At 48.9% G+C, this 10299-nt stretch overlaps 1 protein-coding gene across 5 annotated transcripts in view; it reads left to right on the top strand.

Moving 5' to 3' along the window:
* Window positions 1–10299, top strand: part of NF2 (neurofibromin 2) — a 47039-nt gene that overhangs the window by 13886 nt on the left and 22854 nt on the right. For all 5 annotated transcript variants that reach the window (XM_039725792.1, XM_039725795.1, XM_039725791.1 and 2 more), the window contains exons 4-9: window positions 680–763; window positions 5102–5170; window positions 5315–5397; window positions 6016–6091; window positions 6319–6453; window positions 8970–9044. In XM_039725792.1, coding sequence (XP_039581726.1) covers window positions 680–763; window positions 5102–5170; window positions 5315–5397; window positions 6016–6091; window positions 6319–6453; window positions 8970–9044 — 522 coding nt within the window. The remainder of the gene's footprint in view (window positions 1–679; window positions 764–5101; window positions 5171–5314; window positions 5398–6015; window positions 6092–6318; window positions 6454–8969; window positions 9045–10299) is intronic.

Raw genomic sequence — 10299 nt, 5'->3', positions numbered from 1 at the left:
ATCTTTAATCAGGAAAATTAAGTGTGCCAACCCAAAAAATATCGAACATGACAGGTTTAATTTCTGAATGCACAGGAGGCAGGGAAGTAAAGCTGTGGCCTCGGGGAGCTGCGCGTTGGCTCTCCTGGGAGCACACGCAGGGCTCTGCCTGCTGCTGGAAGCTCTGCCATGGAGGTGACCCCCAGCTCTCCGTGCTGGGATCCAAGGAATTGGCCTCCAGCACAGGTGAGCACTGACTCACAATGAGGCCTGAATGTCCCAGAGCAAAGCTTGCAGTGCTCAGAGACTCGGCTGCAAGCTGCTCTTTTATTTAGCAGCGTGGCTCAATGTCCTATCAATCTGTAGCTCGTGCCTGAAGAGGTTTTATTGCTGTGTTTACATGCAAGGTTCTCCCCCCACCCCTTGCCTTTAGCAACAGGATAAAGGTGCTGTCATTTCCCACATATAAATTTAGCTCTTCTCACCAGCCTGTCTGAGAAAGGTGTTCTGTGAAAGCCTGAGCCCTTCCGAGCCGCCAGAGATTTCCTGGGTCTGGACTGTGATTAGTGTTAGGAAAATTGTTAACTCTGTGTGGTTGACAGCTCAAGTTAAAACAAACTGCAGCCATCTGCTGTGACAGTCATGCTCTGCTGTGCTCCACTAAACGTGTGTTATCTGTCCTTTGCTGCTCTGTGTGCAGGTGAAGAAGCAGATTTTGGATGAGAAGATCTTCTGTCCTCCTGAAGCCTCTGTCCTGCTGGCCTCTTACGCTGTCCAAGCCAAGGTAGGCAGCAAGGGATGCTCCAAGGGCCTGCTGGGGTAGTGTTGGTCCAGGTGCTTTGTGCTGGAGCCACTTCCTGGGCAAAGGGAAGGCAGGGAAAGCTGTGAAAGCTTGGGAAGTGAGGGGGCTACACCAGCACTGCTGCCTTCTGCACATGGCTGGTTCCTGGCTACCTCCAGACATTGGATGGATTTTTGCTTTCTCTTTCCAGGACTCTTTAGCAAATGCTCAGCTCATGAGCTGCAGAGCCTGCTTGAGTGTGGCTTACTGCTGGAGCAGATGAATTCCCTGAGCCTGAGGCTTTTTGGATCTCCTCCCTGCTTTTGCCAGTGTAGCCAGAGGCAAGCCAGCCATGGGACTCCCAGCTCCACTGCTCCCCCAGAATACTTACCTTGATAATGACTTTATTTCAGTGCTAGAACTGCCACTTCCATTTTATTGCACTGTGAAAGGGCTTCTCCTGGCTTCTCCTTTTATCTTGGGTTTGATCTTGAGTGTTTGGCTTCACCAGACAGAGGGAAAAGTCAGTGTTCATTGAGTTCCCCTTGTTTCTCTGCTGCGTTCTGCTCTGGGCCCAGAGTGGGTGTGTTTTGCTGAGGATTTACTCCAGAGGACACTGTTTTCCAGTTTGGGATGTGCAACCTTGGATAGCTTGCCCAGGGCAGAGACTCCTGGGGTGGAGGCAGCAGCCCAGGGTTCAGTGGCAGGGACATTCTTGCACTCAGGGACATAATTTCTCCCTGTGTATGCACAACATGTGCTCAGGTAACAGCTCGTGGAGCTCAGCTCCAGTTTGTGTGTGCAAAGATCCTGATTTGGGAGAGAGAGGAGCAACTGCAGTCTGAACACAGCCCAGCCACGTTGTCTCTGCATCTCCTGTTGGTTCTGACTCTGGGTGGGATTTTGGGAGGGTTTGGCTCACAGGACTGCAGGCAGGTGGCCGTGCCCTGGTTCTGGCAAGTCCAGCTGTCCTTGAGGAGCAGGGCTGTGGAGAAGTTTAGGAGGAGCAGCTCTGTGGGACCATCTTTGCTGGCAGTGCAGGAGAGGAGGTTTGGCCTTGTTGCCAGAAGAGAGGACCTGATCCAGGTTGGTTTTTTCCTTTGTCCATGTAATTTTCTCAGAAGCCTTCAGCCCACACTCTGAGTAGAGCCCTGGGTGCCATGTTCTTTGATGGGATTTGAATTTGCAAGAAATTGGTGTTTTCTCCTCATAATCAGAGTATTGATGAAACCATGTTTTGTTCAAGAGACTCATCAACTGGGCAAAGAAAAGTTGCTTTTAGAAATGTTTCTGTTCGTGTGAAACATTCATCACTCTTATTAGAGTGCATGAGTAAACACTTCCCTGGCTTTCTTTCCATTGACCTGAGCTGAGGATGCATAGGGAATGACTTTTCTGGCTGCCAGAATGAATAAATGTTGGGTAAATATTGAGCTCTGTTACCTCATGGCCAGGACAGCTCCTTGGGTACAGGCTGTGACTTGGTGCAGGTCAGTTGTGCCCTCCCCTTTGTCCCCCTGGCACCTTGAATGTCCTGGGGCGTTGGGAGGAGCTCCCATGGAGTCAGAGCAGTTCTGACCCTGCTGAGATCAGGAGAAGGTGGAGCAGGGATGGCTTTTCTGCTTTTCACTAAAGGGCTTTTTTCAGACATCCCTTCCTTGCTGCCCCTCCAGCCTGAGATTCCCCTTCTGCTTTCACTCCCAGCAGAGGTGAAAGCTGAAAGCACATCTTTGCTAGGGAGCTGGGAAGAAGGATGTTGCAGGTTGTCTCCTTCCAGTTGAATAGGATAATGATGTCCTTCCTGGACAAGAAAGCAGGCAGAGAGTGCAGTAATTTCACTAATAACGTGCTGATTTGCATGATTAGGGGCATAATAGCCTGACACAGCAGTGTGTGTGCATCCAGCAGCCACTTACTGACAGCCAGGTGCTGCTGGTCCATCCACACCAACCTGAGACAGCAAAGGAAACAGGGGGGTCGTAAAAATAACAGCTTATTTATTTCTCTCTCGTTGTGTTCATTTGGGGAATTACTATGTGCTTTCCCCTGCAGCCCTGTTCAAACCACCCACGTGGCTTTCAGAGGTTGGAGGTGGTTCAGGTTTTAAATAGCTGGGAAAGACGTGGGATCAACTGAAAAAAAATGGGAACATCCAGGAGGTTCTTCTATTTTTTGCCCCTTAAATGCAGGTCGCTGCTGTGCTGCAACTCTCTCAGCACTTCAGATCCTGTAGCACAGCAAACAGCTCTTTAATTATTATTGTTTTTCCCCCAAACAAGCAATACTTGGTGTTAATTTGTAGCTGAATGTGCCTGTGTTTATCCAACAATCTATGAATGTGGTAAAGGCAATTCCATGCCCAATCATGAATATTAATCATACAGTTCAATTAACAAGAGCTGAAATTCCATGACAGTTTGAAAGTAATGGTTTAATTGAAAAGGCCTTTGGAAAGTACATTTGCAAAATCATTTGAGCCAACAAATTCTGTAATACTTAAGCCATTTGTTGATTTTTGACTTGTGAATAATTAATGTTCTCATCCAGACTCCCCTCTCAGTACAAATATTCCTCTGGGACACAGCAGTATTTTTTAGCACATGAAAAGTCACATAATCCATACTTAGTCTTAGACTTCTGCAGAAGATCACAACAGAAAATAATCATGTTAATCCTATTTACTATTATTTTCATCGCCTAAAAATGATTTACTTACTGCCTGTCCAAAGTTGTTGGAGTTTCCTTCACCAGTGCCATGTTTTTAGTGCTGCTTCCTTTTGAGGGGGGCTCAGAGGCCGAGTACCTGCAGAGTGCTGCATCCTGAGGAGCTCCAAGACCTTGGAAGGCAGAGAGTTGCCTTCGCTCTTGGACGAAATCCGGGCTGGTTTTGTTCTATTAATTGAAGTCTGAGTCAGTGTTGGTTGTTGTTACATGCTCCCTTTGCATCTGCATTGGCTCCAAATCAATATTTGTGTCTTTAATCCCCACGTGTTGTCTCCCAAGCACAGAGGTGGGATGTGTGTAGACTTTTGATGCTGAGCTCTGGTTTTGGTGCACGGTGTGAAGGTCCTGGCACAAAAAGGAGGCTGAGAGGAAAAGCCTCCTGACTTGTTGTATGACCACCGGGTGCCTCTTGTGTTTAAAAATTGTCACCATTTTGCACTTCCTGAGCGAAGGTTGCTCAGAAAAGCGGGGAGGGAAGGGCTGCCCCAGCTGAAGAATGAGTGGCTTGAGCAAGCAGCGCTGTGTCTCGTGCAGTCGGGCACTGTCACCTCTATCACTGCAGAACTCCTGGTTGCCAGGTGAAGGAAGTGTGGAAGTCACAGCACTGTGTGTACGTGCCTCACATGCTTTGTTCCTCTCTCCCTGAATTTGCTGGGTTGTCGGAGGAGCCGTTTTGCAGTGTTTTCCTGCCCTCTGAGGCCGTGCAGGAGGTAAATTCATTTTCACATGCACCGCAGGGACACGCGGCTCTTCAATCTGTTAATAAGCAGTTTTCTTTCTCAGTCACTTTATATGCTGCTCAAAGAGATGTAAATCTAAACAAATACCAGTAATTAGTGGATGCGCTTAACAAATCTGAATTGGATTCCATGACCCAGTTGAGCAACAGACCCTCTGACAGAAGAGCCACCACCTGCCTGAGAGGAATCTGTCAAACTCCTCTAATTTTTTGGATATGTATTCATTAGAGTGATGAGCAGCAACAGAGGAACTGCCATCTGCCTAAGCTGGATCATTGCTATCCATCAGTTTTTGGGGACAGGTCTTTCTCCATGCCTTATTTCCTTGTTCCACTACCTGTGGAACCACAAGGACCTCTCAGCTGTAGAGTCTTGCCTTGCATTGGGAGAATTGTTAATTAGGGCATGATAATGAGACTAGAATAGACAACTGTCATCTAGTCCATCTGGACTGATGGAGGACATCAACTGGTGATGGTCATCAGCTAAAGTTGTGGGAAGTGGTGGAGTCACCATCCCTGGAAGTGTTAAAAAACTGAGCAGATGTGGCTCTTGGGGACCTTAGGGGTTTAGTCACAGGCTGCACTTGATCTTGGAGACCTTTTCCAAGCGTAATGATTCTGTGATGCTGGGTAGTTTTGTTCGGCTCCCAGCTCTGCTGCATGAGTGGAAGGAATCTCTTTGTTTTCTATTAGCAATGAAAGGATGAAGAAATCCAGGTTATTCACCTCAGAGAGCAGCAGGCTCTGTGCTCGTGGGCTGAAGGGGTGAGCAGGCTGCATTTGCTGTCTCTCAGGGCTGGGTGTGAGGGGGTGAAGGGTTTGACTTGCCCTTGTTGTTAACGTGGGGTGGGCATGGTGTCTGTGCTTCTCTCCAGTACGGCGACTACGATCCCAACGTCCACAAGAGAGGCTTCCTGGCACAGGAGGAATTGCTTCCCAAGCGGGTAAGGAGCTCAGCAGCCATGGGGAGTCGGTGTCCAAGCTCTCCTGAGGCTGGACATGCTGCTGGACCTGTCTTGGTGTTTCTGGCTTTCTTGCTGAGCCAGGAGCAGCACTGTGACCTGATCTCTGTCTCCCACCTATCCCAGGTAATAAACCTGTACCAGATGACTCCAGAGATGTGGGAGGAAAGGATAACAGCCTGGTATGCAGAGCACCGGGGCAGAGCCAGGTGAGCTTGTGCTGCTGGGCTGGCTCAGGGCCAGTCCCCTCCCCTGGAGAGTCACCAGGCTTTGGGAAGCTTGGGCAGGCACTGGATGAGCTCTGCCAGCGGGTTAATCCCAGCACATCTCTGCAGCAGCCTCCAGAAGAGCTCAAAGCTTTTGTTGATGGCTCTGCTTGTGCCTTGCTGTCCCCTGGTCACTGTAGGGGCCTTCAAGAGAATTTAGGAATTATGCAAAGTAAGGACTCACTTCCATCAGGGATCTGGGAGAAGAAATAGGGATTCAAACTATATGGCTGCCTCAGGTGGCAGAATGCTCCTTTTGGGGGATAAACCTAAAGCTGTGGATCTGAAACAGTGGCATCCCAGCCAGGGATTTCCTATTTATGCTGAAGGGATTGAGGGGTGAACAAAGCCAGGCCTGGAGTGCTGCATCTCAGCAGCCACTCAGATGCTGGCAACTGCAGGGTGAGATTTGCTCTTGGACTTTATTGATCCTGCCAGCAAAGACAGGATTGACCTGTGTGATAGAGACAGTCCAGGCTTTAAAGCCTAGTGAGTGCTTAGGATCAGCAGGAGCAGCCATGTCCCTCTCTGATCCTCCCAAACACTGTTCCTGCCTGACAGAGATGAAGCTGAAATGGAGTATCTGAAGATAGCCCAGGACCTGGAAATGTACGGCGTGAACTACTTCGCCATCAGGGTGAGTTGGGTGGGCTGGGGGTCCTGCTTTCCTGCCAGGATAGTCTCCATCTCCTCCTGGAGAGCCAGGAGAGCTGGGAGGTGGCATTTGGGGACCCCACCTGGACCCCACCAGCAGCTCCTGGTACCGGGTGCTGGGTCACTGCTCGGGGCTAGCTGAGGAGGGAACAATAGTTCATCTCTGACCCTCCAGTGATTTCTGCTCTTTCCTTTCCTTTCCTCCTGCAGAATAAAAAGGGCACAGAGCTGCTCCTTGGAGTTGATGCTTTGGGTCTTCACATTTATGACCCAGACAACAGGTTGACCCCCAAAATCTCCTTCCCATGGAACGAGATCCGGAATATCTCCTACAGTGATAAAGAGGTACGGATGTATCCCACCTCCTCCCTGAGAGCAGTAAGAATACAACTGGGATTTAAAATTATTTCTTTTGGCTTCTCTGTCTGCTGTGCTTGCTCTCACCAGCTTAGCTAAGGGCAGCTCAACTCCTCCAGTTGAAACCTTAATCCAAGCCTTCCTGAAATTGTGCAGGAGTGGGCGTGCAAGGGGTCACTGGGGAGCTGGTTCTCCTCTTTGGTTTCAAACCTTCTATGTAATAATCTTTTCAAAACCCAAAATTGCTGTTGATGTTCTTAGCCCAAATACCAGAGTTCAGAAGTTAAAATCTCTTCTTTACTGCATATATTACGGTATTTATTACTGTGGATATATTCTGTATTATGGAATACAGGGCCATGTATTCCTGGGGAGAAGAGCTCCTGCCATCTCATTACATCATCTTGGGTTTCAGGCTGCTGGGCTTGGCCCATTGCTGGGCTTGGCTGGAATCTTTTTAGGAAGTTGAGCAATTTAAGCCTGCTGTTGGATTGTTATTTATTAAATCCAGAGTCTAAATATGGGTCTTTGGGATTGTTGGCCCCCAAACCTAATTGAGAACAGAAATGCAATTGCCTGAGGAGGGGGGACTGAGCAGCTCCATTTTAAGTCTGAGAGAGCTGCTCAAAGAAACCAGCTGCCTTCATGGTGAGGAAGAGAATTAACTTCTTAATTAAAAATGGTTTTCTAATCTAAACATGATATTGATCAGGGGAACAGCTAAAGGTTTCTCATCAGCTGCGTTTATTGCATGTCTTGTGAAGTTTTATAAGCAGTAAATCCGTGCTGAAATTGTCTCCACTTCCTTTACTCCTTAAAGAGCTTCCCAACTCCTCAAAAAGCCCATCACTGAGTGAGTTCCAAAGCTCCCCTGCCTGTCACAGTGCAGTGGGAGCTCCCCAGAATCCAGGGACTGACCCCTGCATGAGCAGGCCTTGCCACAGGACTGTAGCAGAGCTCTCTCCAGGGGAAGGACGGATCCCTTCCATCAGCTCAATCACTGTGTAATCAGGTGCCCACGGGCAAGCCTGGCCTGATGCAAACAGGGCCAATAGCTGGGAACAGCAGCTCTGCTGGCACCACACTGGGGGTTATCCCTCCTAACAAAGACTGACTGTTCACACAGAGCTGAAAATCCTCTCCCAGCACATTCCTGCTGCTGCTCTCACTGACTGCTGGGGGCCCTGCTGGAGCTCAGATCCAGGGACGTTCATGCACGTCTGCTTTTGTGAAAGTTTTAAAAGATTGGCTCTTAAACTGCCAGAGCGAGGCAGAGCCAGGGCAGGGCCCTTTGCAGGCAGGGCCGTGTATTGACAGATCTCCCACTCTAATGGACACACTCTGTCTGCTCCAGCTCCTCAGCCCGTTATTTCTGTAGTGTGTGGGGGAGTGATGGAATATGTGCATGTCTCCTAAAAAATGCCATCTTGCAGAGCACTCCATCTCTTCAAGTACCCTTTTGATAGTGCAGAGGCTTCTCTCCATCCAAGGGCTGCATTACCAAAGCCCTTGAGGGATTTGTGCCACCACTGGGCTCTCAGGAGAGCCTCTGTGAGACAGCTGTGGAGAGGGTGAAGCCAGGCCATGGGTAGGGCTGGCTGGTTGGTACATGGGCTGTAAATACAACTTAGAGCCAGGGAATAACAGTTTGGATTGTGGGCAAATCTTAGGACGTCGTGTTTGAATTGTGGGGAAACCCGAGTTCTGGAGAAGAAAATGCATGGCAAATTCTCCTGGGGAGCTCTTGTGATTGGAAGTGTCAGTGGGAAGGGCAGCAGCTCCTTGCTGTGTTCCTGATGCAGCTCTCCTGCCCTTTTAATTCCCTGACAGGACAGTGCAGCCAGGTGGGTGTCAGGCTCTTCTCCCAGGTAACAAGTGACAAGATGAGATGAAACAGCCTCAAGTTGTACCTGGGAAGGTTTAAGGTGGATATTAAGGAAAATATCTTCATTAAAGGGCTGTCAAACCCTGGTCCAGACTGCCAAGGAAAGTGTTCAGAGCACTTGTGGATGTGGCACCTGGGGACATGGTTTGAGGGTGAATATTGTGCTGTTGGTTGACACTTGAATTTTAGGATCTTGGAGGGCTTTTCCAACCTTAATGGTTCTGTGGTTCCCATCAGGCAGCTGAGCTGTTTTTTCCTCCCTTTGGAAGCATCCTGAGTTCCAGCTCTGGTTTCTGTGGTTTCCCTGCAGCTCCCAGGAGAGCAGCACCTTGCCTGGGGAGGTGCTGAGCTGAACCTCACTCCTGCAGGGTTCTCTGCAGAGGACACCAGCTCCTGTGGCCCCCATGTTTTCCTGGCAGGAGGAACAGTTGTCTCCTTGGCTGCTTTTGATGCGAGTCCTCTTGCTTGGCTCAGAGCCATGGGGACGGCTCTGAGCCGTGTGTCTGACCCTGCTGACCTGCTCTGAGCCAGAGCTTTCAGGAAGAATTTTATAGCTGCCTTTTTTATTAAATGCACCACTCTCTGATAACTCTCTCCCTCTTTATTTTTTCCTTTTCAGTTTACGATTAAGCCATTGGACAAAAAGATTGATGTTTTTAAATTCAATTCATCAAAGCTGCGTGTGAATAAGCTGGTAAGTGCACAGAGAGTCTTTTTTTACTGCCTGCAGCAGTGGGTTCTGCAGAGAGTGTGAGACAACAAGCTTTTGGGGCTTTTCCTTTGAGAGGGAGCTGCTGCTCTGTGGTTGTGATGGGGTGTAGCAGTTTCTGCTTGCTGAAGAAGGGAAAGGGGAGACTCAAGACAAGCTGCTCCACAGAACCTCTCCCCCTCCCCTGTTTTTGTGCTCCCTTTTGGAGATCTTGGCTTTCAGCTGACCTAAATAGTGGAAGCACTTAGTAAATACAATTCCCAGCTTTGCTCAATTCCTCTTTCTTCCCATGTGGATCTTTCCCATTCTGCCCTGTGTCGTAGCTTTCCCTGTTTTGGGAGGCACCTTTACCACAGTCCTGGCTTTTCCCCCTCTGAGGACACTCCTTGGACAAGGACGGGCTGCACTGAGCTGTCCCTGTTGGAGACCAGCTTTAGCTGATGGTCTGGATTTGGATCCATTGTTAGGTCACACAGGTACCTTTGCTGTCCTGTTGCTGGCTGTGCTTTGTATTCCATAGGAAATGGGGCTTCCTCATTCCCTGCATCATCAGGTTCATAGTGCTGAAATCTTCAGAGAAGTCGTTTGTGACTTGGGTTGTGGCTGCCCCTGGATCCCTGGCAGTGCCCAAGGCCAGGCTGGACACTGGGGCTTGGAGCAGCCTGGGACAGTGGGAGGTGTCCCTGCCCATGGCAGGGGGTGGCACTGGGTGATCTTAAAGGTCTCTTCCAACTCCAACCATTCCATGATTCTTGTGATTTTATAAAATGGAAGAAGAGCATGTAAATCAGTCCTTTAGAAAAGAATCCAAATTTAGAACCCTGCTTTTATTGCTAAAAAAATCTTTTCACTCCTCTGTGTGCCCACCTTGTGCTAACCCTCCTCTAGCACTGCCACCTCCCTGGTCCTTACCAGAGAGAAACCACACTGGGGCTCAAATCCCTTCAGCAAAGGCATCTGGAGATGCCCAAGCAAGTTTTTGATAAGCCTTCTGTTTGTCCAAATAGAAAGTGGTTTTCCTTTTTTTTTTCTTTTAATTTATTTTTTAATCTTAGTGCCTTAAACGTACACTGGGGAGAAGGTGCAAGTTCATCTTGAGCCTAAAGAAAGGGGACAGTGAGAACCAGGGAGCCAGGCAGAGCTGTAGAAATTTTTATTTCATTATTTGGCCTCTTGCCTTTTTAGAGTGGGTGTAAAACAACACCCGTGCTGTGCTGGAGGCACAGAAAATTGGTGTCTG

Source organism: Passer montanus, unplaced genomic scaffold (genome assembly GCF_014805655.1).
Source record: "Passer montanus isolate IOZ18808 unplaced genomic scaffold, ASM1480565v1 scaffold57, whole genome shotgun sequence".
Lineage (NCBI taxonomy): Eukaryota > Metazoa > Chordata > Aves > Passeriformes > Passeridae > Passer > Passer montanus.
This window is presented reverse-complemented; position numbering and strand designations above follow the sequence as displayed.